The sequence below is a fragment of the Lolium perenne genome, chromosome 2 (genome assembly GCF_019359855.2).
Source record: "Lolium perenne isolate Kyuss_39 chromosome 2, Kyuss_2.0, whole genome shotgun sequence".
NCBI classification, from domain to species: domain Eukaryota; kingdom Viridiplantae; phylum Streptophyta; class Magnoliopsida; order Poales; family Poaceae; genus Lolium; species Lolium perenne.
Genome location: NC_067245.2, coordinates 301,494,319 through 301,521,997, shown reverse-complemented (window position 1 = coordinate 301,521,997; position 27,679 = coordinate 301,494,319). Strand labels below are relative to the sequence as shown.

Sequence of the window (27,679 nt, the reverse complement as noted above, 5' to 3'; positions counted from 1 at the left end):
TCCGTTTTCCCAGTCCCCTACCGCCCCAACCTAATCCGTCAGATCTCTTCCGTTCCGTGATCTGCCCCGTTCATCTTCTCACAAGTCCTCGTCTTCGATCCCAACACCGGCGGCGGAAGCGACCAAGAGGACGACAGCAAGCCGGCGGAGACTGCTCCCTCGGCGATCGCCGGACCACCTTCAAGATGGTAACCTCCATCCCGATGCTCTACCCCACCCACTCCCCATCCCCCGATTCGCGCCGTGCCGGGAATCGCGATTCGGTGGGAAGAACTAGATCTCGTCGCGTTCCTTACCCTAGGTTTCGGGGGTCGACCGGTCCGCTTTCGCTTTGCTACTACCTACCGTCGCATAGCTTCGATCGCCAGTAGACAAGCGAACCGCAGTTCCGAGGAAATCTGCCCGCGCTTCCTCGAACTAACCGCGGCGTGGTTCGTTTGCGCAGGTGCTGCTGCAGTCAGATCCGTTCCTGAGCGAGCTGACCAACATGTACGAGCGGAGCACGGAGAAGGGCTCCGTCTGGGTCACCATGAAGCGATGTGAGTTGCTCCCCCCCTCCTCTTCTCTTCCTCTGCTTGTGCGGTGGGGTTGTGGATTTGGTTTGAGCTGACGCGTTGTTTGTCATCTGCCAGCGTCGATGAAGTGCGAGGCTAGGTTGAAGAAGATGGCCAACAAGGGGGAGGAGGTGGAGTACCGCTGCCTCGTCCGCGCCACCGATGGCAAGAAAAACATCTCCACCGCGGTACTGTCACAACCCTCCTGTTGCTGATAATACTACCATGAGTTGTGTTTTGTACTGCTTTTGTGCATAACGGTTATCAGGTTGCTGTTTTTCACTGTAATTAGCTAGCCCTCCACGGCTGCAAGGAATGTGAATCATAGATCAAATTTGCATATTGTGTCTCGATAGCTACTGCATGAGCTAGTCTTCTTTCAGATTGAGGATGCTTTGTTTGTTGTCAGGAAGATACGTAGGTAAATAAACACTGTGGCATGAAAATGCAGAGAAGGTGCAACCGTACATATGTATCATTGCCTCGCAATTTCACAAGCGTCCCAATGCTGTAGGATACAAAGTAACTTTGTGTGCACGATGGCAAGTATAAAGTTAGGAATGAGGCACTTGCCATTGGTACATCTTAGCCGTAGTAGTACAAGTCTTTTATGCAGCTATATTTTACTGTAATTAGTTAGCCCCCCACGGCTCCAAGGAATGTGGATCATAGATCAGAAATTTGCGTATTGTAAAATAGCCACTGCGTGAGCTAAACCTACCTGAATTTGCACAAATTGTGCTTATGTAGTCTTTCTTTCAGATTGAGGATGGTTTGTTAGCTTTAAGGAATTGACCGGTAGGTAAATAAAACAGTGGCCTGAAAATGCAAAGAAAGTGCAACCGTGCATATGTATCGCTGCCTCACAATTTCACAAGCATGTCAATGCTGTAGGATATGTAGTAACTTTGTGTAGCATGATGACAAATAGAAAGTTAGGAATGAGTCACTTGCCATTTGTACATCTTAGCCGTAGTATAAGTCTTTTATGTAGCTTTTTTACTGTACTTAGTTACTGCAAGGAATGTGGATCATAGATCAAAAATTTGTGTATTGTAAAATAGCCACTGCGTGAGCTAAACCTACCTGAATTTGCACAAATTGTAATAGAATATTTATGTAGTCTTCTTTCAGATTGAGGATGGTTTGTTAGCTTTAAGGAATTGACCGGTAGGTAAATAAAACAGTGGCCTGAAAATGCAAAGAAGGTGCAATCGTACATATGTATCGCCGCCTCACAGTTTCACAAGCATCCCAATGCTGTAGGATATGAAGTAACTTTGTGTAGCATGATGACAAATAGAAAGTTGGAATGCGGCACTTGTCATTGGTACATCTTAGCTGTAGTAGTACAAGTCTTTTATGCAGCCATTTTCGTGTTAGTCTCTCATACCTATCACTACAGCTGTAGTTGACCTAATAGGTCAGGGGTAGAGGCGGTATCACCAATGAGCTGCCGTGAGTAGCTATCTCATCGCTGGATGGGAAAGAGTTAGGACTTGGGAGTGTTAAGATCAATCAACAGCTGTCGCAAATTTGAAGGATGATACTCATTTTCGATGCTCTTAACAAGTTTCAATTGAATCAGCCAGTGAGGGCTCACATTAATTGTTTAACCTTCCATTAAGTGAGCATGTTTTGTCAAGACTTATAGGATGTATTTGCACTTCGCAACCCCTATGGTTTCCCAGTGATATCATTTGTAGCACATGAGGGTATCACATTGTCTTTATTTTGATCAGATCCCATGCATCCTCCTATTCATGCCTTTAAGCTCTCCCACGAACCAATTGAACATTGGCATCTTTACCCACAAGACATTGCTGCTGGCGTTTGCAACTTTGCATAGCCTGTGTATGTTATGAAATTATGGCCCACCTAAAAGTGACTTAACTAGTTAAGAGTCCAAGCTCTCATGTGTTAAACAATTCTTCTCTGCATTTTAATTGTTGATACTGTGATGCAGGTTGTCCCTTATTTATGGTTACAAAGCTGTTGTTTATATATGTTATCTTATTTCCTTCATCATTCTCATTTAGAAGAAAGGTTAATAGTTATCAGTTATCACTATTAGTAGTAATGTATGTTCTCAATTTGGAAACATACCTGCTCATTTGTATCCGGATAACACAAAGCAAGTACTCATGCAGAAATTGTTTATTTTCTTTGTGCATAACTATTTGTCTCCAGCCATATCAAATTTCTGCAAGTCTGCTAAGTAGGGCCTTTTCTTCAGTCTTCACCTAGTGCTTTAGCTTAGGGCTGGATAAGTGCGTCTACTTAGAACTTAGGGTGACAACTGGTAGTATGACTCTTATATGATGGCAATATTTTGAATATTTTCAGAAATCTCTGCTGAGAACTATCATATGCAATGTTTTCGTTTGGATAATATAAATGTATATCAAAGTTGATCCATGAGGACCCCGTGACTTTATTTTCCTAGTGTGCCATATAAGCAGTATAGTAATTTTTCAACATATTTGATTATTGTCTTGTGTCACTTGTGTTGCATTTTTGGACCAATGAATAAACCTTACCCATAATTTCCATGTCTTTCAGCTGTCCGCAAAGGATTACCTCAAATTCCAAGCTTCGTATGCCCTAGTTCTTAAATCCCATATGCATGCTCTGAAGAAGAGGGAGAGGAAGGAAAAGAAGAGGGTCGTTGAGCCAGAGAAGATACCCGAGAAGGAACCGAAGAAGCCAAAGAAATCGTCGAAGAAATCTGCAGTGTCTAAGTAGAGAGGTACTTACAGAATTTAGCGAGACCTTTTTCGCCCACAGCAAGACTAGTCTGAGTGTCATCAAGATGTTACCATCCGTTTTACCCTAATCCCTGTTTGCGGGATGAAAGCCTGTGAATACCTAGAGATGCATCGTCGCTTGGCATTTTTGAAACATCGTTTTGCTCTGGTTGTAAGCCAGCTTGGCATTTTCTGGATGGCGTCGTAGAAGAGTTATTCCTTTCGAAATGGTAGGTCTGGCCATCAACATTTTAGTTTGCTATGCTTGATTGATATGTTGGTATTGGGCCCAGGATATAGGTTGCAAAAGAATGCGGAATTTCTGGTGATATTTCTTTGTGGAAGTGCATTGCAGAATTTCTGGCGATATTTCGATGTGGAAGTGCATTCGGGATTGTGTTGCCACCTATTGTACAGTCTAGCAAAACTGTTCTCTTGATCATATGTTGGTGCGCTCGTGCTTCCCGATTCCATATGCAAGTGGTTACCGGGTTATGGTTCAAGGTTAGGTAGTCCCTGGGTTGTTGCATAAACAAATGATGATCTAGCACATCTTTGTCATAACCGCATGAACATGGACAGGACCCTTGGTCGGACACTGCCATACTTCATAGTTTATCCGTCATGGCTGATATATCTGCCTGAATGTGCTCGCCGCTTTCGCTTTGCTTGCCAATTGCTCGTCTGAGGTACGATTCTCAACGGCAAAGAGCCATAACCTTGTCGATCTCTTGATACTAGCACCATACAGGAATCTGTTCTTTTTTAGACTCGCACACGAATCTTTGCTGAATACTCCGTAGGACTGTAGGAGGCACTGGTCAGTGAGGGCGAGCCGTCAGCGTCCACCACCAAACCGGACAAAATCCCAACCAAAAATAAACCAAAATCCAACAGGGCGAGCACTGACGACGAGCCACTGATCGCTCACGGATCCATCATCACCAAACGCCCCCGAGCTCACTCGCGCCGAGGTTCGCCACCACCCACTCCCGATCCCTCCCGTCGCCACCCACCACCACCACCACCCCTCAAAATCTCATCTTGTATTGTTTCCCAATCCCACCCGCCCACCACTCCTCCTCCTACCCCGACGCGCGCGCCACCACGATGAGAGGCCTCCTCGCGTGCGCCACGCTGGCCCGCCGCGCCGCCAACTCCTCCTCCTCCGGCGGCGGCGCCGCCGCCCGCCGCCACCTGGCCGGCGCGGCGGTGGCCGCCGAGGCGGAGCTCAAGAAGACGGCGCTCTACGACTTCCACGTCGCGCACGGGGGCAAGATGGTGCCTTTCGCCGGCTGGAGCATGCCCATCCAGTACAAGGACACCATCATGGACTCCACCCTCAACTGCCGCGCCAACGGCAGCCTCTTCGACGTCTCCCACATGTGCGGACTCAGCCTCCACGGCTCCCAGGCCATCCCCTTCCTCGAGTCCCTCGTCGTCGCCGACGTCGCCGCGCTCAAGGACGGCACGGGGTCCCTCACCGTCTTCACCAACGAGAAGGGCGGCGCCATCGACGACTCCGTCGTCACCAAGGTCACCGACACCCACATCTACCTCGTCGTCAACGCTGGGTGCAGGGACAAGGACCTCGCCCACATCGGGGCGCACATGGAGGCCTTCCAGAAGAAGGGTGGCGACGTCAAGTGGCACATACACGACGAGCGCTCCCTCCTCGCCTTGCAGGTCAGTCACAACGCTTTCTTGCTCGCCTCTTCATCTTACAAATTGAGATCTTTTCAATTGCTTCTCATCGTTCGGCTAATTGAGATTGATGAGATGGATTCAATAGTTTGAAAGACGCATTTATATAGTGGATTCAACAGTTTGTAACTTGTTCCTTGACATAAGCAGGGCCCTCTTGCTGCACCAACTCTCCAGTTCCTAACAAAAGAAGATTTGAGCAAAATGTACTTCAGTGACTTCAAGATAATTGACATCAATGGTTCTACGTGCTTCCTCACCAGAACTGGGTATGCTCCCTTCGATCCTTCACTTCCAGTTTCCAGATTATGACCCTGCTCCTTCTCCTTCTTTTAATCCCAGGACGAGTCCATGAAAGAGCATCAGTCCTAACTTTTACCATCATTAACCTTGTCTATCATACTTCAAACATAACTGAAATCACCTCCTGTTCAATCTGGCATGCCAAATTGAGTATGGGGAATGTTCTTTGGTCTTTCTTAACGGCAGTTGGTAAAGTGACAAATCATTTTAGTTTTCCAAAATTCAACTGTATAGGATTTTAAATCAGTTCGTAATGTGTTTATCCATACTTTATTTGCATACATGATCTATTTGTGTTTCCAGCATCTATGTCATTATCTTCGATCTTTCTACTTTCTAGTTCTGGAAAATTAAAACCGGTGGTAGCAGATTCTTCTATTTTATTTCTGATGATGGAGATCCTCTTCCATTTACCCCAAATTGTATTATTTCTTTGAACACTGTATTATGGTTCTAAAAGATTTCTTATTGCAGTTACACTGGTGAAGATGGATTTGAAATCTCTGTGCCATCAGAGAATGCGGTCGATCTCGCAAAGGCACTGCTAGAGAAATCTGAAGGCAAGATAAGGTTGACTGGCCTGGGTGCCCGTGACAGTCTTCGCCTGGAGGCTGGCCTCTGCCTGTACGGCAACGACATGGAGCAACACGTCACGCCAGTTGAGGCCGGCCTCTCATGGGCGATCGGCAAGAGGAGGAAAGCGGAGGGTGGCTTCCTGGGTGCGGATGTGATCCTCAAGCAGCTCAAGGAAGGCCCGAAGATTAGGCGTGTAGGCATCTTTTCACAAGGACCACCCCCGCGGAGTCACAGCGAGATCGTGAGCAGCACTGGGGAGAACATCGGTGAGGTGACCAGCGGAGGGTTCAGCCCGTGCCTGAAGAAGAACATCGCCATGGGGTATGTGAAGAACGGCCTGCACAAGGCCGGGACGGAGTTCAAGGTGGTCGTCCGTGGGAAGTCATACGACGCCGTTGTCACCAAGATGCCCTTTGTGCCCACCAAGTACTACAAGGGCCCTTAGATTGTACAAAAAAGGATGCAATTTTCTCTTGGAATTCTCCCGTGGCAGCTTGTTCAAGACAGGCTGCTTGAATGCTGCAACTGTAACCTCTGTCAGGCTTCCTCTTACAGCTTGACATTTCATCTCTACCCATCTAATAATATATACCAGTGCGTGGTGTTTTTCCAGAAGGGAAGTGTATGCCATGTTTGCAGTCCGATGCGTGTTGATAGGTGTGTAACAGCTTTCAATCAGATGTTGCAGAACGCCAGAGACCAGTGCTGTGCGCACTACCCTTGAGATGGTCATAACTCCGAGATGTCAAATATGTAGTTCATACTAGTTTTCGTGTGTCCAGTTGTGAATTTGTGATCGCTCCTTGGTAATACTTATATGGCACAATCAATAATATGATACCACAGGTATCATTTTTCCTATTCATGCATTTTGAACCTGAATCAACAGAAACCTTTGAGCCTGAACTAACTAGGTAGGCCAAAGCTGACCAAACAAATAGCAAATACAACTACAGCACGCATCAGTGTAAACCTGAATTCAAAACAATACAGCGCTTGTAAGAACACACACAAGCAGGAGAATTTCAATATTTTTTCTTCCAAATTCAGGAACATGTAAGCATACAATGCTACACCTCATTAAAGGTCCATGCTCACTTTCTAGATGGAGGGAACAAAAACCCATATATTAAGTCAGATGCATTACACTTTGCAGCAAACTTGGCGATGAGCTGATTCAAAAGATTGGGATATGCCAAAATTATGTGCTTCCAGATATTGCTCTCCATTAATGTTTGCAGACTAGAAGGAGATAGGTTTTGGATAAATTGCAGGCACTTTACCATTCCAAATTCAAGAACCTGTCAGCATTGTCCATGTTCACTGATGGCGGGGGCAAGATGTCATATAAATCCGTAGCTTTGTCAGACCCATTACACTTTGCAGCAAGCTTGGCAATGAGCTCATTCAAAACATAGGGATGTGACAGAATTATATGCTTCCAGCTATTGGTCGCCATTAATTTTTGCAGACTTGAGGAAGATACGTTTTGGAGGAATTGCAAGCACTTCTCCTTCAACCTATGGCAATGGTAGTGCACAGCTATATCAAGAATTTTTGGTACCGTGATTTCACCTATGGCCTTGGACAACAGCTCTTCACAGGAGAACCTCAGGTGTTGGAGATCATATCTGCCTGCCGCTACAGTCAAGTCCTTCAGCCATTCCAGCCACATTTCAAAACGTGTTGTTTCTGCCTTGACTTCTGCTTCTTCCCGCTCCATCTCAGGAAATGCATCTGTGTAGATGAAACTGAGCAAAGCCTTGAACACTTGAGCTTTCATGTCTTTGATGTGTATGACATCTGCCTTGGTGCCCTCCTTCACGGAGCCAAAGAGCAGCGCCGTGAAGACCGTAGATCGGGCCACAAGCACACACCGGTGTGCAAGGAATATCTCGCCGCTAACCTCAAATGTTACATCAGCGCCCACCTTTGTTTGAAGGAGATGGTTGAAATGTTGACTTATGCAAGACAGTGGCACCTTAGTGTTGAGGTCCTCGCAAATCATGATGTCAAACCGGATGGTGAAACAATCGTTCTTAAGATTCTCTGATTGTTCAAGCACATCTCTTTTTATAAAATTCGAATCGCCCCAAGCTCCATTAATATCATTGCTGCAGAAGGTGCATGGATAAGCAGCACGAATGAGTGTTGCCTCTTGCTTCTCAACCTCATCAATGAAACTAAACCTGAACCACGCCTTCACAGGTCTTGCAGCACCGTCATCATCATCAACAAGGGCAGCAAAGAGAGAGATGTAGTCTGCATACTCCGAGTTGAAACCGTTGGGTAAGTAATCGATGCACCAGCGATGGCCTCCTACAATGAATGGGCGAGATCTGATGCCCACGCCATTGTCTAGCCTTTTGGTCTGCGAGTACCCATCCACTACTAGCAGGTGGTACCCGCTGGCCGCGCCCGAGTCGACAACCGACATGGTGGAAGACGACAGCCCGACATCGGTCAAGAGAGATACACCGGCGAACGGCGTGACGAATCTGCAAGTGGGCACAGATATATTCCAGTGAATATGTGCGACATTACTGTGGAGAGATACCCCGAATAGTTTCTACACACTCACGCCAGTACATTTCAGGAACATCCCAGTAACTGCAACACTAGAAATCTGAAGTTTCAGAGTTGAGATCCAGGATTAGAGGGGCGAAACCTGGGCATGACCTGCTGCCTCGCAACAGGTGAACTCTCAGCTTGCACGCCCCCGCTACCAGGTCGAGTGTCATGTCCGAAGCCATCGAAAAGTCGCCGCTTTGCTCGCTGCGCTGGCCCCGCGCCCCAGCGAAGCGCGCCGCGGCCGGCGGCAGTACGAGGACGCCGGGCCGTTGCCTGCGCACCGCGGGGAGCACGCCGTACGCCGCTCCTTACTTTTCTCTGCAACATCCTCCCCGATGCGCGGCCCGACCGCTCACAGCCGCAGCACGAGTGTCACTCACTCTCACCCGCAGAGAGGCGGCGGCGGCTCGTGGTTGCTCTGAACTTCAGAAGGCTACGTGGCCCGCAGAGTCTGAAGAGAGTTAGGGTTTGTCATTGAGAAGTTTGTTTTTTGAACAAAGTCATTGCGAAGTTAGAACGAACTATAATGTGCTTGTGCGGCCCATTACATTGCAGTGCCTGTATGGCCTTTTGTTTCCTTGGAATTCTTAATTTTCTTTGCACTGAGGCCCATTTAGATAGAACGCTCTAAATGAGTTCGGCTTTGAACTAATAAAGCCAGCAACAGGCTAGGAGTGAGTTATAACACACACGCAAAGCGCACATCAAAACCAACAATAAAATATATAACACATAAAACGTCAGAGCACCAACTTGATTCAGGATGAGGGAGCCTTATCTTCTGTTGCACTTGAACAATCACGACCATATTTACACCAACAAGCCTCCACCGCACCAAAACTAAAGCCCAAGGGGAACTCGTCGACGGACCGACAACCTAGCAGAGCTTGAGGATCCAAAGGAGGAGGGGGCGGGGGTCTTGCGACGACGCCACCAAGAAGGTACATGGTGCAAGAACGCGTCATCGTCGTTGGTAGAGACCTAGGTCCTGCAAAGTTTTCACCGAAATCCGAAACCACCACCCCTAGAGCTCAAGTTAGGTTCAGACCAACAAACGCAACATCTTCCACTAGCATTGGTAGAACGCACACCGGCAACAACTATGGCCAGACGCCGACCTAGCAAAGCCTCCCAAGACGCTAGGAAAACCGTCAGTAACCGCAACAAAACCATGTAAAAGCAACTAGGTTGACATTGGATGAGGGTTGCGACACCAGCGAGAGGTCACAAGGTGATCCACAAGACACTACCAGAGAGGCTAACCTGAAGCGAGGCCATCGAGGGGCGTAGTTCCAGGCGAATGGACGAAGTCCATCAATTCAAACTGGAGGGACACTACTGGGACGCCTTCAACAAGGAAATGACACACGCGGGTGACACCATCACCGTCACCAGCACATGCCAAAGCCATGCGCACCTTTCATCGAGGTCCAACCCGATCAAAATTTCGGTCGTCGTCGCGAGGACGCAAAATGGACATAGCAGAGACAACTGTCGCGCCACCAACCTAAGTTGCACTATGGTCCAGCCCCAACTAGACACACCCACGGAATGAATGCAAGAGCTAGCAGGCTAGGCCGGGCCATGCCTAGATCTAGACGTCACCAATGACGCTAGATCGGCGGCACCACTACACTTGCACCATCCCTAGCGCGCTAATGACGGCTAATAGCAACACCAAAAAGATCTTGATACGTTGGGACTCCAAGTGCAGAGTGTTGTATCAAGGGAGTATTTTCCCAACAAGGATGACTTGAGGGTTTATATTGAACTCTCGGGGAACTGGATGGAAAAGTATTCTCTTCTCTCTTCTTCAAGCAATCCTGGAAGTATATAAATGCCTTGTGTCCCCAAGTTCACTGTGTGGTTGTCAAGCACAAGGTTTCGCGTAACTAAATAACACAAGTAGTAAACTAAACTAGATAAAGTAACTAAGTAAAAACTGTAAAGATATTGATTATTTTTGGTGTTTTGAATGCAAATTAGAAAAATAAATGTTTTTTGTATTTTCAGATTAAAATAGTGCAGCAAATAGAAAACAATTTAAATGCAAGACAAAAGTGTTTCTTATGATAAAAAGTGGACCGTGGTTCATGGGCACACTTGACTATTCTCTCTTAAAGTTGTGGTGGACATAAAACAATCCATTAATGAAATATGAAGGTGCAAATAAAATTATATGTGAGATCAGAATTAATATATGCATCACGTCCTATTGATAGCTCAAAATTTAGCACTATTTTACTGAGGTTTTTAAGTATACAATTACTCATTTTGTCACTCATTTCATGTTCTAGCTAGATACACATATGTCTATTTTACATACTTACGAGTTCTTGTTCGTTTTCATATGAGCTTCGCATATTTAGTAGTATTAGTAGTATTTTATTATGTTTCCCTTGTCTTTGATGTGTGTTTAGGTGTTATTGGCGATCATGGAAAAAGGGAGCAAAAGGGACCAAAAAGGTACAAGATGGAAGAATTACAGGAACCAAACTTAGCTATATAAGATGTAGGAAAAGTGATATTTTCCAACATCTTATATTTCAGTTCTAAGGCAATGTTGTTGTAGCCCTCGTCCATACGAGTTCAACGAGCCGAAGAACATCAAAATCGAGTTCGTATGAAGAAATGACGTCCAATATACGAAAGTCCAGTAACTTTATGACTATCGGTACGAGAAGAGCCCGCCCGCACTGTCCGCCCGTACCGGGCTCCGTTGGGTCTGTTTCGTCAAACGGAACAACATTTGTGAAGGCCCTAGGAGCATATTCGGCCCCATGCTCTGTCGGTTCGCGAAACCGACCTCCAACGCCTATATAAGGAGGGGAGGAGGCAAGGAGAGGACCACTTCATCCACGCCCTAAGGGGCGAAGCCCTGCTGCTCCGCCGCTCCGCTGCCATCTCCACAGTCTCCGCGCCAGCACCATCTCCACCAACACATGGAAGAGGAGGAGGATACTAGGATCTTGAAGGGCAACACATCGATCATCATCATCAATGTCTACATCTTCGATCCCCTTTGTCTACTTGGTTGTAATTCGAACCCTACTAGGATTTACACTTGTATGCGATTGTACCTTCATATTCATATTGCTATGATGTTGATCCCCTTCATGTATGAGTAGTTCCTTTGTTCTTGAGTAGATATGGAGGAATCCTAGTATAAATATGAGATGAATCTAAGATGATTTATGGTTTTAAGTATTAATGTGTGTTAGTTTTATCTCTTGTTATTACATGTTGTGCACCATGTAATATTGCCTATTGATCTTGAGAGGGAACTACCCTTTGAAATGAGGTAGAGTGAACAGCGAGAAGTGACATTACCGTATCGGCACTCTAACACGTGGACGAGGGGGATATGAGGGATTCACAAAGCTCATACCGATGACCATGGGTACACCCCTTAATAGCACTAGTCCATATGTGGCTGCAGAAGGCTAGATGATGTGGTTATTTAGACATACACTCCTTAAGAACCCCTCAACCATACCACAAACACATTTTTAATACTCTCTTGCTTTAGTATACATTAGCTTATTTCTTTGTTATTATTCCCCTTAGCTATCAATACGAAACAATTCTTTTAAATACTTTATCTTGAAAATAACTTACAAGTACTCCATAGATAATAGTAACAAGGAGAATTAAGATCACTACTAGTAGCTCCTTGATACGTCTCCGACGTATCGATAATTTCTTATGTTCCATGCCACATTATTGATGATATCTACATGTTTTGTACACATTATATGTCATATTTATGCATTTTCTGGAACTAACCTATTGACGAGATGCCGCAGCTGCCGGTTCTGTTTTACGCTGTTTTTCGTTTCAGAAATCCTAGTAAAGAAATATTCTCGGAATCGGACGAAATCAACGCCCAGGTTCCTATTTTGCCCGGAAGCATCCAGAACACACGAGAACCGCCAGAGAGGGGGCACAGGCCCACCAAACCATAGGCCGGCGCGGCCTAGGGGTGGCCCGCGCCCCCCTATGGTGTCGGCGCCCCTTCGACCTCCTGACGCCGCCTCTTCGCCTATATAAAGCCCCTGGACCAAAAACCTCGATACGTTCGACGAAACCCACAGAAACCTTCTGTAGCCGCCGCCATCACGAAGCCAAGATCTGGGGGACAGGAGTCTCTGTTCCGGCACGCTGCCGGAACGGGGAAGTGCCCACGGAAGGCTTCTCCATCGACACCGCTGCCATCTCCACCGCCATCTTCATCACCGCTGCTGCTCCCATGAGGAGGGAGTAGTTCTCCATCGAGGCTCGGGGCTGTACCGGTAGCTATGTGGTTAATCTCTCTCCTATGTACTTCAATACAATGATCTCATGAGCTACCTTACATGATTGAGATCCATATGATGACTATTGTAATCTAGATGTCGTTATGCTAGTCAAGTGAATTTTACTTATGTGATCTCCGGAGACTCCTTATCCCACGTGTGTAAAGGTGAAAGTGTGTGCACCGTGTGGGTCTCTTAGGCTATATTTCACAGAATACTTATTCACTGTTATGAATGGCATAGTGAAGTGCTTATTTATATCTCTTTATGATTGCAATGTGTTTTGTATCACAATTTATCTATGTGCTACTCTAGTGATGTTATTAAAGTAGTTTTATTCCTCCTACACGGTGTAATGGTGACAGTGTGTGCATCCGTGTTAGTACTTGGCGTAGGCTATGATTATGATCTCTTGTAGATTATGAAGTTAACTATTGCTATGATAGTATTGATTTGATCTATTCCTCCTTTCTTAGCATGAAGGTGACAGTGTGCATGCTATGTTAGTACTTGGTTTAGTCGTAATGATCTTTCATGCACTCTAAGGTTATTTAAATATGAACATTGAATTGTGGAGCTTGTTAACTCCGGCATTGAGGGTTCGTGTAATCCTACGCAATGTGTTCATCATCCAACAAGAGTGTAGAGTATGCATTTATCTATTCTGTTATGTGATCAATGTTGAGAGTGTTCACTAGTGAAAGTCTAATCCCTAGGCCTTGTTCCTAAATACTGCTATCGCTGCTTGTTTACTGTTTTACTGCGTTACTACTGCTGCGTTACTACTGCTTGTTTACTGTCCTGGGCAAAGCACTTTTCTGGTGCCGTTGCCATTGCTCATATATATTCATACCACCTGTATTTTACTATCTCTTCGCCGAACTAGTACACCTATTAGGTGTGTTGGGGACACAAGAGACTTCTTGCTTTGTGGTTGTAGGGTTGCATGAGAGAGATATCTTTGACCTCTTCCTCCCTGAGTTCGATAAACCTTGGGTGATCCACTTAAGGGAAACTTGCTGCTATTCTACAAACCTCTGCTCTTGGAGGCCCAACACTGTCTACAAGAATAGAAGCTCCCGTAGACATCACTCCTCGTGGTTCGATACTCTTATTTCGAAACTAGCTACAATGATCTGTGTTCTTGGAGTCATCAAACTATTTTCTGGCACCGTTGCCGGGGAATTCAACGCTTTTGGTCCTTGTCTTTAGTTATTAATTTATCATTGTGGTACTAAAGTTGTTTACTAGATTCAAGTTATTAATTTTTTGTTTATATCTTATTTATTTTAATAATTTAAAAGGAACAAAATAATTATAAGACCAAAAACTATAAAAATTGTTTCTACCAATCATGTCTTCGAAGATGTCTATTCGAGAACAGATGGAAGAGAAGGGATACGGTGAATTCGTAAACATGGCTGCTCAAGAAGAGGACGCCATGTACAATGAAGAAGAACACATAACTACTAATGAGACGCATGTATGCAACATGTATTATCAAGTAATAGGCTGTGCTCAGACATTATATTCTTCTTATAAAATAATATGTCCTTAATGTATGTGTGCCGGGCATTTTTTGCTTTCAGTGTTCTCATACTTATTATAAAGCCTTCCGTGCATGACGGAGCGCACATCATGCCACGATGAGGAAAAGCGGCGGTATGAGAATGATCGGGCCCAGCAGACCCATATCTATGCCCGCGGACCCAGACCTGGCTGGCCCTACCACCGCTCCAAGAAGCAATGGCGACCAGGGGCGTCACCCCAGCGTCCGACCACCACACCACCAATCACGACATTATTCGTGTCCACCTCCGTCGGTTCCTTCCACCTCCGCCGGTTCAAGTCCACCCCGACAGGTCACCATCGCACGCGGGGGAGAGGGAGGCTGCCACCAACACCGCACGGGCTTTCCCCGGCGGATCCCCCCGACAGCGGCGACGGGAGAAGTGAGGAGGAGAGGGCCGTCTGGGATGTGGAGGCGGTGGCGCCCGGTCGCCCTCGAGGAGGTGACAGGAGCGGGCCTCATATCCTTTTTCTTCTCTCAGGAGATGGTCCACATGAGGTCCATTTAGATGGACTAAATTGGTCCAAGACCCAACTATCCATTACAGTTACAACAAGGGTTATTTTGAACATTTCACGTGAGGAAAATAGAGGATAAGGCTCCATACAGCTACCACTAGGTAGAGTGATGAAAATCCCACCGAGTATTCAGGATCTTCTTCCTTTCTTTCCATGATTATGATGGCTCTAATGATCATGTTTGACATAGTTGAAAGGATACGAATGCCGATTAGAGGAGGAGGGGGTGTAGAGGCAGTTTAAAACATTTACCATATCGGCCCGAACAATTGTGGAATAAAACTTGCATTTAAATTGTCAAGCATATAACATATATATATACTATGATTCACCTATGTGTACCAAAAACTTATGCTAAGCAAGACAAGAAACTATGTGATATAAATATATATAACTTAAAGCACGAAGGCTATCACAAAGTAAATTACATAAGTAAAGAGCTCTGGTACAAAAATAACCGGGACACGCGGGGACGATGATGTATCCCAAAGTTCACACTCTTGCGAGTGCTACTCTCCGCTGGAGCAGTGTGCAGACCAAAGCACTCCAAACTCCAAAGAGGTCTCACTTTATTCTCCTCGAGCCTTCCCTCCATGGAACCTTTAGGGTGGTCACCGAACCCGTACAATCTTGAGGCAATCTCCTCAATTTAATTGGAGTCTCCCAAAACACTCGAGAAATCTCCACAACTTAATTGGAAGCACCAAGAACACCACTAAGTCATAAATATTTATAAGGTCCAAATACCCAAGAGGAACAAGCTACGGGTACAAGCACCCGGAGGAAATATCTCACAAATTTTCACCTCCACGTATCACAGCGGAGAACTCAAACCGAGGCACAACCATGAAATGGCAAGAACTTCACTCTCGAATTCCACCAAAGCTATAAAATCTATTGGTGAAATAAGGGAGTAAGAACACAAGAAGAGAACACCAAATATCTCCAAGATCTAGATCTTATGGATTCACTCACATAGAGGGGATTTTGATTGTTAGGATTGAAGATCTAGATCTCCTCTGTCTTTCCCCTCAAATTGGAGCAAGAAACATGGAGCAAATACAGAGAAATAAATCTTAGGAAGGTCAAAAATAAAGGGAAAAACATGCTAGAAAGGTTAGGGAACTATTGGAGAAGAAGGGCCCCTGTTCCTGGAAATCCAATCGTTGCAGCCCAAAAACACGCATCCCAGTAGTACCAGACTTTTTTCCTGGTACTACCGGAGTCCTGGGTGATCCCAGGTGTCCAAAGCGCCCTTCTATGGTCTTCCCGGTGCCAAACCCTGTACCGGGTCCGGTACTAATGCCCCCCCAGTACTACTTCTACTACGAGACAACCTACACGAAAACGACAATAATTTTTGCATCCGGACTCCAATTTTATTGATCTTGGGCTTGTTTAGAAGCTAGCAACGAGCTCTACAAGATCATGCAGAGAACCATCATAGTACAACAAGAGAAGATAAAACCAAATGATGAAAGGTTTGACCTCTCTATAGAAGATAGACCGGTAAAACCTCAAGTATCGAAAACACAATATCTTGAGGAAGAAAACTACGATTAAGATTAAACTAATTTTTATTGGAAATATCAATATAAGTAGTATCCAAATAAAATATCAAGTAGATAGTTCTGTAAAATGCCCATCTGAAAGGATAGAGATGGTAACCTAGAGGGGTGGGGTGTGAATGAATAGGTCTTCCCGGTACCCTACCATCTCCCTCCCTTCTCACCATTCATCTACCTCACTCCAATAACCTCGAGCTCCTCCCTCTGGCGACCATCTCCTCTTCGGAGCCCTTCCCCAGGCAACCACCTCCCTCGTGAGCGACGCCCAAGGCCACGGTAGCCACGGTTCACGAGCGACGACCAAACCTAGATCTAGATCTAGACCGAGCCTTTTTTAATATGAAAAATACCGCCGGCGCACCATACACCCACGGTTGCGCTATTACCGCCGGCGCACCAGGCTGGTACGCCGACGCTAATAGCGCTACCACGGGCGTACCGGGCTGGTGCGCTTGCGATTAGTCGTTACCACCGGCTTGTTACTGCTAGCGCGAGCTAGTAAGTCGGTGGTAGCCTTTTTTTGTGCATCGACAGTAGGCTTTTTCCTAGTAGTGAATGTTTCTTCGGCTATCCCTAACGCCCTTTTGAAAAGCCGTTGACGTCGATACGTAGATCAATGACAAGGGCATACTTACTCGGTGCAAGATTGTGCTTGGGGCAATCGGTATAATCCTAGGTGATGGTCTTCTGCGGAATTTTTGGCATTGTAGTGTTCATCTCGCAACGGCCGCCTAGCGGACCTTCACAAAATCTAATCTTATGAAAGTGTGGAGAGCATCCTTCTTGACTAGGTATGGCTTCTTGCCCTAATAGTTCGGGGCAGGCTCTGCCTCTCCCATGTCGTTGCCTTCCTTTCTTTGCCTTCTTCTTGTACGCCTGTCTTGGCTTTGGGCTTGTTTTTGCAGTTGCGCTTATAGCTGGTGTCAGGGTCATCTTTGACCTTTTGGTTCCCACGCCAGTCGAGATTGGATTGGTGGCAACTTTACCTTTTTGACTTATTGCCCCAGAAGGCATGTTGCGCCACTATGTGTAGGTTAGCTTTTTATCGGTGCTGCCACGATTTGGCCCACGGCCGCCTCCGCGGCCTCGCCTACGGGACTCTTGGCCACCTCTAACGCCCAAATGGGCCACCATGAAGAGAGGTGACGGAGGGAGGGATAAAATAAAAGTTTGACTTTTGGCTTATGTATATACTTTTTTTTGAACAAACAGAGGGGTCAAAGAGACCCAGTGGAGCTTTCATTGCAGATACACGTGGCTGATACAATTTATAGAGAGGCCCTTTACATCACTCGCACTAAGAACCTGGAATTTGAAGATAAGACCCCTCATTCTTACAAAAACCACCCTACGACTAAAGATAAAAAAAGCAATCAGGTCCTAATGCTTCTCCGCCACACGTCGCCGACGACCTCAAAGCGTCTCCGTCGAGATCAGAGAGTAGCTCGCTCGATGGCTCCGCTCCGGCGACCAGACCTATCCACCGGCCACATCCAGGATCTCGGGGACACACCACTTGGTACCCTGGAGGCGTCGAGCACCGGCAGAAGGACGAGCTGGCCTCCTTACTGGAGGTTGCAGATGGGCCGCAACTATGGCCAAAGATCACAGCGACGGCCGTCGCTGTGTGTTGCGCGTAGGAAGTAGCTCCGAAGCAGCAAGAACCTCCCCGCCACCAGCTTTGAGGAGCTCCGGTACCTCCTCCGCCACCATGACGGCGAGAGGCACAACAGAGATGAAGAAGATCATGACGGAGAAACTCTTGGCGGCGCTTATTGAAGAAGATCTCGCTAGATCTGCAGATCCCACCACACCTCCACCTTGGAGGGTCGTCGGAGTGCCTCATCGGAGAGCATCCGATGCCTCGCCAGGACACCGGAGTAACTATCTTCCCTGGCATAAAGCGAGACTCCACTAAAAAAAGAGAAACAAGGGGAAGAAGGAGCAAAGAGAGCCAAAGCTTCTCCATGCCATGGATCCGGCCTGGAGAAGTCGGCATAGGAGCTAAACTCCACCTCACCCCCACCAAGAATGGCAAGAGGAGGAAGAAGAAAGGCTCCAGATCTGACCTCAGATTTATTTGCTGGGGAGGAAAATAAGGCAAAGAAACCTACAGCTATTAGGAGCCAGACCTCTCTCCCACCCAGCGCCGGCCACCATGGCCGTCGACGGCGAGGGGGAGAGAGGCCAGCGATGGATTCACAGGCAGGGGTCAAGGACGAGAGGATGCAGAAGGGTAAACTCCACGGGGGTACTGTAGCAGGCTGAGAGCTCTAGGAGGGGGAAATGAGGAGGCTTATGTATATACTAATTTGATGTCATATATGTTGCTATACTTATGGGATTTGCTTGTTCTCACCTAGCTGAGAACGAAGTTCGTGCTCAGTCAAGTCTTACACCGTTTGATTTGCTTCGTGATTCATGTTAGTCATGAGTTACAACATAAGTTATAACAAAGATTTGATGACATCTCTGACTGAGAACGAAATCGACCGAGAAATAGTCACACCCTATACTTATTTATGTATAAAATTGATCAAATTTTGAACTTTTAAGCTTACAACAACAACTAGAAGTAATTATTCGTGGGGGGAGTACTATCACACATTATAGAATACCACGGCGAGCTCCGACCCGTGGGAGCAAGTAGGCGTTTTAGGTAGAGCAACGTACAGTACAATACAACATGCATTACGTGCTTCACTTGACGTAGCCGATGCTGACGCCGCCGACGGTGACCAGCTCGCCACCGGACCTCGGCACCAGCGACACGACCACCGTATTGTCGCCGTCCGCCCCGATGTCGTCCATGAGGTCGCAAACGCCGAACCTCGCCACCGTCTTGACCGGCCCCTTTGTCTTCTCCTTGTCCAGCCGGATCACGTGGGGCGTGAGCGCTACGCTCCCCGCGCAGTACGCCGAAGCCACCGCCGCCTCGACGTCTCCGGCTACGCTCTCGGGTTCGTTCACAAGCACGTCGAACTTGATGAAGGTGGTGAAATGGTCGGCAATCTCTATCCCCTCCACGACCACCACCTCCTCCTCCTCGTCCTTCTCCTGCCGTGTCCTCGATACCCTGGGCCTCGTCACCGTCACCCGCATGGTCTTGTCCAAGGTGGCTGGGAAGGAACCGGTGGCAGGTGCCGGCGTCCCTGCAGAGGCCGTAGCCGGCCTGTCGTTGAGCCACGGCAGGCCGACGTCCTGGTACGTGTACCGTAGCGCGGCCGTGTCGAGGCAGTCGCGGACGCGCACGCGCACGAGGCGGGCCTCCTCATCGTAGAAGAAGAAGCTGGCGTCGAGCCAGTCGGGGTCGACGAAGTCGGTGTTGACTCCTGGGCGGAGGCCGCGCCAGACGTGCCAGAGCCGGTCGACGTTGCCATGGTGCGCGAAGAAGATCGGGTCGCGCGCCGCAGAGTAGAAGTTGCCCATGTCCTCCAAGTTCGGCTGCCGGGGGTCCCCCGTCCAGAGGTGCACTGGGCCGTGCGGCACGTTCTCGACGGAGCCCGCGCCCGGATCCGGCGCGTCGCCGGCGCGGTACGGCTGACCCAGGAACAGCTCCGTCTTCTTGGCAGCCGCGACCATCTGATATTATAAGGAGTATTTTCGTTATTTAATGTCCAGTTTATTACGTCCAGCTGCAAGTAAACAAAATCCGTGAGCTATATGTACGCTACTAGCTATATGTACTTGCCTGGCGGTACATGATCTTCAGGTTCATATCGATCAGCTGATCTCTTGGGATGCTGGGGTCAGTCCCACTGAAGTCAAGGTCCAGCGGCACAGGTGGCTGGTGGGCGGGGTTGCGCCTCTCGTCGTAGAGCGGCGACGAACTGTTGGCGTAGATCGGCGGCAGCGTCATCCCGCCCGGCGCGTCCCAGTTCCAGAACGGCAGCGCGAACGTGTCGTCGCCGATGAGTTTACCAAGGATCCGCTCGTGGAAGTAGAGGTAGAACCTGTGCCACGGGAAGAAGAGCCAGCAGTTGTGTATCTGAAGCTCCAAGTCCGGGAAGCCGACCTGGTCGTACCCGCCGTCGCAGTAGGCGCAGTGTATGTGCCACTGCTGCTCGAAGCTGCGCGGGTCGTCCGCCGGCAGCTCCTTCATCAGCGCCACCGCGCGCTCGTACTTGGCCAGGTATTCCGCGTCTACCAGGTGCGCCGCTGGACGCACACGGAGCGGCGAGGATGCCGACGGCAGGCTGAACTCGGTGATGCCGGTGCCGTACGTCGGGCAGCAGTTAGTGTCCGGCTCTGTGTCGGGGAGGTCGGGCGGTTGGCAGCTACGGAGGTCAGGTGTCTCGATGGGCGCGCCGATGGCGGCGCCTCGGCCCGTTGCCAGTCCGGCAGCCGCGGTTCCGCCGAGGCCGAGGAGCACATCACGTCGGTCGACACGGCCACCGCCGGTTGCCTTGCATGAGAGACGCCGTGGCTGCCTCGCCTCCTTGCGGTAGTGCAGGAGAAGGTTGCGCCGCGCAAGGGTTTGTAGGCTGCATGGCATGCGAGGTGTGGCGCTCCGTGGCATGCGAGGTGTGGCGCTCCGTGGCATGCGAAAGCTCTCCATGCCGGCCTGCCGGTCTTCGCCTAAGAGATGAGTAAGCTGTGAACTTGAGGTAGCCGTCTGGCCTGTCCCGGCCTATATATATAGCGATTGCACGTACTGAGCGTACCGAAATGCATCACTTGTTTGATTGCACCACTGTTTTGAATTTCAGTTAGACTCAAATTTCGAAAGCCACCGTTTTTCGAAAATTTCCTGTTCAAACTTCATCGAAGTTAAACAGAATAAATCTAAATTTGAGTTCATTTGAATTTATTTGAATATAACCCACACATTTCGATAAAATTATATTTAGGTACCAACTTAAATTTCAGAAATCTCATTGAAATTTCAATCGCATTGGTCGATGATTGAATTGTGTCGAGACCAGCTTTTGCTTCGTTATCAAGTGTATGAATGTACAGTTCGAGGAAAAAGTTTAGTTAGTGATGGCGGGGACCAATATAACCGTTAGCGTTAAGTGCGCACACACTGCCCGTGGCAGTGTGGCACCACCACACTATTAGTTTTCCACGCAAGCTTGGTGGTAAGAATAAAAACCTTAGTTTCCAACCCCAAGCTTAAGATCACTAAATTCCAGTTGAGGCCATTATGACCTCCTTTATCCTATTTTTTTGATAGGGAGAACTCTCTTAGGTTATGGTGGTGATTCTATGCACTAGGGTTTAGGGTTCGAGAACAAGCTGCACCCCTCTAAATGACCAAGGCAGGGTGGTGTCTCCCCATCAGCTCTCTTTTTCTATTAATTTTCCCCATATCTTTATCCCTTAATTATGATCATATGATAGCTCTTAAGATTTATTAGAAAATCAATGGATTTCCTTTTAGGAGAAATTCCCTTGTTGTCGGTACTAACAGGGCGTGGCCATGTATCGGGATGATGTGGTAGTTAACCACACAAACAATTTAAGCCCGTATTTGCTAGGGGTGTATCCAATACGGTGAAGGGGCAATATGTGTGCAATAGTCACACTTGTCTCGCAGGACTTGACATATAACTTGATGAAATTTGACATGATTTAGTATGTGTGCGGTCACATGGTTAGTTCCCACATCATCCTAACACATAATTAATCCACTTGCAAGACATAGTTATGTATTTTTTCTGAAGACATATACTCCCTGCGTCTATAAATAGATGCCTAAGGTTTGTCCAAATTCGGATGTATCTAGACACTAAATAGCATCTAGATACATCTAAATTTAGATAAATTTCAGACATCTATTTATAGACAGAGGTAGTATATCAATTCAAAGACCTGCAAATAACAACGAGATTCTTCCATTATTCTTTGAGGCACAATATATATAGGAACGCAACTAGCGTTTAAGTAAACGCACAACTCTACTCGGTGGTAAGAATAAAAATCTTAGTTTCCAACCTCAAGCTTAAGACCACTAAATTCCTCTTGAGGCAATTATGACCTCGTTTATCCTGTTTTTTGATAGGGAATAATTAGCATCCGCTGCTAAGCTAGTACATGTTGGTTTCTGTTGCTCGATGTGTGTAGTTGTGTTAATGCGCTCCTCACCCGATCGTTACCTGCTACTCTGAGCTCCCATGGACGGGTAGCATTAACTGATCAGCACCATGGTGTGGTACCAGCTGGTACGTATGTACGCGTATTCACGTAATTCGATTGCAGCGTCCTTGTTCCATTTTATGATTTCTGGACAGGTGAGTAGAGCACAGGGTCAGATAGCTATTGTCCAGATCATCTAAGACCCGAGGGTATTAGTTACGTAGACGGATCGTAGATACACATGGAAATTAACTAGGTGGCGGCTACGTGTGGTTGCTTTAGTGCTTGTGACGTGAGATACCGTTCGTACTAGCAAAGCAGGTTGGATCCCGGGGGTCGAAGAAGATGGTGCTTGTGTCGTCCCGGCTGTTCGGGTGGTCCATCTGCATCACGTACGGCGCGAAGTCGATCGATCCTGAGCAGGTGTGGACTTGTGGCGATAGATAATTTCCATACTTAGGATAGAACGGAAAGTCTGTAGAAAATAACATCCCTAAGGATTCTACCTCTTAGTCAAGAGATGGACAACACAAGAGAATTTGAAATGAGGGAACGATGAAGAGAGAAAAGCTTAGAGACGGGATTCGATTTGTTCTCTATCTCTTCGAGGTACTACCTCTATATCGGATTAATGGGCAATTACGCATTTTGAGAAAGAAGTTTAAGCATAAATTTGGTCAACAAAATATGAGATATATGCTACAAAAATTATACCGTTGGATTCGTATTCAAAAAATGTTTCCAATAATATAATTTTTATGATATATATCTTATATTTTGTTGACTAAATTAGTAGTTAAACTTATTTCCCGAAATACGTATTTTCACATTAATCCGGTATGGAGGGAGTACCTTTTCCTTTTCGATATCCTTTCTCGTCACTCTTGGATACTTATCCCCTCACGCAGACTGCCCACACTCGAGTCATTCTTACAATGGACAAAACTTAACAAGTAGCCCAACTGACCTCGGAAACTCATCTTGGCTCCGGGGTCTAGATGCTCCCGTTTGCGGAACCAATGACGTTCCGCATGTTGTTCTATTCAACTATGTATCATGTGTGTATCTCTCTTTCTAAACAGTGCTTGGGCCAGAGATATCAATGCTTGCAACTCCAATCCGTTGAATGGTACATGACAGACTTATCTTTCCTGTACCTTCATGACAGTTGGTACTTCGCGAATGTTATATTTCTGTTGTACTATTCTGAGGATGTAATATTTGCCGAATGTTATATCAACGACTGGCATACTACAACATGCAGTGGTATGCAGGGTCACCACAGCTTCCCTCTTGCCGCGGCGGGGACGGCGGCTGGGTACTCTCCTCGAGGCTGCGGCGGGGGACCTCCTGCCTCCCGTGTGATGGCGGGGTGGCGGCGGTCGGAGGAAGGAGGGGCGACGGTGGCCATGGTGGTGCGGCCTCCCCTGCCCCCCGTCGGTGGCACACCGGTGGTGGATGGTGGTGGGACGGTTTGCGCCATCCCCTCCGCTTCTCGCCGGTGCGGGGTGGTGACCTTGGGATTCTCCCGCGGTTCAAGGACGCCCGGGACATCATTCTCGGGTTCGACGGAGGAGGCGGCCTTCTTCTTCGTCGGAGGTGGTCGGCCAGGCTGGTAGTCCTGTGTGGGGATCATGGGATCTCACACAGGTTTCCGGCAATGGTGATCTAGTCCGGGGTGTCATGGCGGCCGGTGAAAACTGAGCCTCGACCTCGGTCTTGGCGGATGATGGCGGCATCGTCGACATCGTTACCTTGTCGAAGGCGTCATCTTTGCCGTCTTGGCACTACGCTCGGTGAGTTGGGGATGCGCGTCTGCCGGTGAAAACCGTGATCCGGCCTCGGTTGGCGGACGATGGCACGTGTCGCGCCGCTACCTTCTTGAAGGCATCATCGTCGCAGTCTGCGGTTTTCTCACTCGTGCTGCTCCGGTAGAAACCCTAGGTCCGGATCTCCCGGATCGGACGATGGCGGCGCGCCCTGCGTCATTCTACCTCTTGGGGCACCGTTTTTGGAGCAGCTGCTGGATGTTGGCGGATTTCGGTGGAGTGGTGTTCATCTACCACATTGTTGGCGCTGAGTCTCAGCGGCATGGTGCTGCAGGGTATCGACGACAGATGCGGGATGATTTATACGTGCAGGATGGTGGAGCCGGCTGGCGTCATGGTGACATCGACGACAGGTCTTGCAAGGTTAATGCGATAATCTCTCTTGAAGATGGAGTCGAGGAAGACGGCGGGAGCTGTAGGGATTCGTTGCATAGAAAACAAAAAATTTCCTACCGCGAGAACGCAATCCAAGCCAAGATGCAATCTAGAAGATGGGAGCAACGAGGGGATGATCGAGATTCACCTTTGAAGATTTCCAAAGCCTACAAGATGAGGCTCTTGTTGCTGCGGTAGACGATCACTTGCCGCTTGCAAAAGCGCGTAGAAGATCTTGATCACGGTGCCACAATCGGGCAGCACCTCCGTACTCGGTCACACGTTCGGTGTTGATGAAGACGACGTCCTTCTCCCCGTTCCAGCGGGCAGCGGAAGTAGTAGCTCCTCCTTGAATCCGGCAGCACGACGGCGTGGTGGCGGTGGCGATGGAAATCTCGGGCAGAGCTTCGCTAAGCGTATGCGGGAGAAGTCGAGGAGAGGGGGCGGCTAGGGTTTGGGAGAGGGGGTGGTGGCCGGCCACTATAGGGGGTGCGGCAACAATGGCTTTGGTGTGGCCGGCCCCCTCCCCTTGGCCCTCATTATATAGGTGGAACACCCAAGAGTTGGTCTACAAGTCTTCGAATAAGACCCCAAACCAAAACCTTCCATATGGCATGAAACCTACCCAAGCTAGGACTCCCACTAGAGGTGGGATTCCCACCTTCCCTTGGGAGGGGGTGGCCGGCCACCTTAGGTGGAGTCCACCTGGGACTCCACCCCTAGGGTTGGCCGGCCATGGGTGGTGGAGTCCCTTCGGGACTCCGCCTTCCAAAGTGATTTCTTTCGGACTTTTCTAGAACCTTCCATAAATGCACCGGATCATTTCCAAACTTGGAATATGACTTCCTATATATGAATCTTATTCTCCGGACCATTCCGGAACTCCTCGTGATGTCCGGGATCCCATCCGAGACTTCGAACAATACTTCGAACTCCATTCCATATTCAAGTTTTACTATTACAACATCAAACCTTAAGTGTGTCACCCTACGGTTCGCGAACTATGTGGACATGGGTGAGAACTCTCTCCGACCAATAATCAATAGCGGGATCTGGAGATCCATAATGGCTCCCACATATTCAACGATGACTTTAGTGATCGAATGAACCATTCACATACGATACCAATTCCCTTTGTCACGCGATATTTTACTTGTCCGAGGTTTGATCATCGGTATCACTCTATACCTTGTTGAACCTCGTCTCCTGTCAAGTACTCTTTACTCGTACCGTGGTATGTGGTCTCTTATGAACTTATTCATATGCTTGCAAGACATTAGACGACATTCCACCGAGAGGGCCCAGAGTATATCTATCCGTCATCAGGATGGACAAATCCCACTGTTGATCCATATGCCTCAACTCATACTTTTCGGATACTTAATCCCACCTTTATAACCACCCATTTACGCAGTGGCGTTTGATGTAATCAAAGTACCTTTCCGGTATAAGTGATTTACATGATCTCATGGTCATAAGGACTAGGTAACTATGTATCGAAAGCTTATAGCAAATAACTTAATGACGTGATCTTTATGCTACGCTTAATTGGGTGTGTCCATTACATCATTCATACAATGATATAACCTTGTTATTAATAACATCCAATGTTCATGATTATGAAACTAATCATCCATTAATCAACAAGCTAGTTAAGAGGCATACTAGGGACTCTTTGTTGTTTACATATCACACATGTATCAATGTTTCAGTTAATACAATTATAGCATGGTATATAAACATTTATCATAAACAAAAATATATATATAATAACCACTTTTATTATTGCCTCTTGGGCACATCTCCAACAGTCTCCCACTTGCACTAGAGTCAATAATCTAGATTACATTGTAATGTACCTAACACCCATGGCATTCTGGTGTTGGTCATGCTTTGCCCTAGGGAGAGCTTTAGTCAACGGATCTGCTACATTCAGATCAGTGTGCACTTTGCAAATCTTTACTTCTCCATCTTCGATGTACTCGCGAATCGAGTGGTAACACAGCTTGATATGCTTCAGCCTCTTGTGTGACCTTGGTTCTTGTGCATTGGCGATGGCACCAATGTTGTCACAGTAGATGACTAGTGGGTCCAATGCACTAGGAACCACACCGAGCTCTACAATGAACCTCTTCATCCATACCGCTTCTGATGAAGCCTCTGAAGCCGCTATGTACTCTGATTCTGTTGAAGACTTCGCCACCGTGCACTGCTTCGAGCTTGCCCAGCTTACTGCAGCACCATTCAATATAAACACGTACCCAGACTGTGACTTAGAGTCATCAGGATCAGTGTTCCAACTTGCATCGGTGTAACTTGTTACAACGAGCTCTTGGTCACCTCCATAACAAAGAAACATATCCTTAGTTCTTTTCAAATACTTCAGGATATTCTTGACCGCTGTCCAGTGTTCCATCCCTGGATCACTTTGATATCTGCTAGTCAAACTAACAGCATGTGCTATATCCGGTCTAGTACATAGCATGGCATACATGATAGAGCCTACTGCCGAGGCATAGGGGATCTGACTCATCCTTTCTCTTTCTTCTGCCGTAGCCGGACCTTGAGTCTTACTCAAGACCTTGCCTGGTAACATAGGTAAGAATCCTTTCTTACTTTCGTCCATTCTAAACTTCTTTAGAATCTTGTCCAGGTATGTACTCTGTGATAGCCCTATTAGGCGTCTTGATCTATCTCTATAAATCTTGATGCCTAATATATACGATGCTTCACCAAGGTCTTTCATTGAAAAACTATTATTCAAATAACCTTTTACACTGCTTAATAGTTCTATATCATTCCCAATTAATAATATGTCATCTACATATAATATCAGGAATGCTACAGAGCTCTCACTCACTTTCTTGTAAATACCGGCCTCTCCATGACACTGTATAAACCCGAAGTCTTTGATCACTTTATCAAAGCGTCGGTTCCAACTTCTGGATGCTTGCTTCAGTCCATAAATTGAACGCTGAAGTTTGCACACCT

General features: G+C 47.3%; 4 protein-coding genes across 4 annotated transcripts; 2 read left to right on the top strand and 2 right to left on the bottom strand.

The window, feature by feature from the left end:
- Positions 1-32: 32 nt before the first annotated feature.
- On the top strand, positions 33-3,645 carry LOC127337075 (signal recognition particle 14 kDa protein). Its single transcript, XM_051363957.2, has 4 exons — positions 33-188; positions 446-539; positions 633-742; positions 3,117-3,645. Exons 1-4 carry the CDS (start codon positions 186-188, stop codon positions 3,297-3,299), a joined length of 390 nt encoding a protein of 129 aa, XP_051219917.1. The 5' UTR covers positions 33-185; the 3' UTR covers positions 3,300-3,645.
- A 715-nt stretch (positions 3,646-4,360) lies between these two features.
- On the top strand, positions 4,361-6,499 carry LOC127337074 (aminomethyltransferase, mitochondrial). The gene is made up of 3 exons (XM_051363955.2): positions 4,361-4,987; positions 5,156-5,274; positions 5,783-6,499. The coding sequence occupies exons 1-3, from the start codon at positions 4,412-4,414 to the stop codon at positions 6,327-6,329; spliced, it is 1,242 nt and encodes a 413-aa protein (XP_051219915.1). The 5' UTR covers positions 4,361-4,411; the 3' UTR covers positions 6,330-6,499.
- A 405-nt stretch (positions 6,500-6,904) lies between these two features.
- On the bottom strand, positions 6,905-8,933 carry LOC127337073 (BTB/POZ and MATH domain-containing protein 3). Its single transcript, XM_051363954.2, has 2 exons — positions 8,553-8,933; positions 6,905-8,382 (listed from the first exon to the last, which is right to left on the bottom strand). Exons 1-2 carry the CDS (start codon positions 8,780-8,782, stop codon positions 7,164-7,166), a joined length of 1,449 nt encoding a protein of 482 aa, XP_051219914.1. The 5' UTR covers positions 8,783-8,933; the 3' UTR covers positions 6,905-7,163.
- Positions 8,934-18,894: 9,961 nt separating this feature from the next.
- Positions 18,895-20,995, bottom strand: LOC127337076 (polyphenol oxidase I, chloroplastic). Its single transcript, XM_051363958.1, has 2 exons — positions 20,098-20,995; positions 18,895-19,988 (listed from the first exon to the last, which is right to left on the bottom strand). Exons 1-2 carry the CDS (start codon positions 20,962-20,964, stop codon positions 19,107-19,109), a joined length of 1,749 nt encoding a protein of 582 aa, XP_051219918.1. The 5' UTR covers positions 20,965-20,995; the 3' UTR covers positions 18,895-19,106.
- Between the last annotated feature and the right edge of the window lie 6,684 nt (positions 20,996-27,679).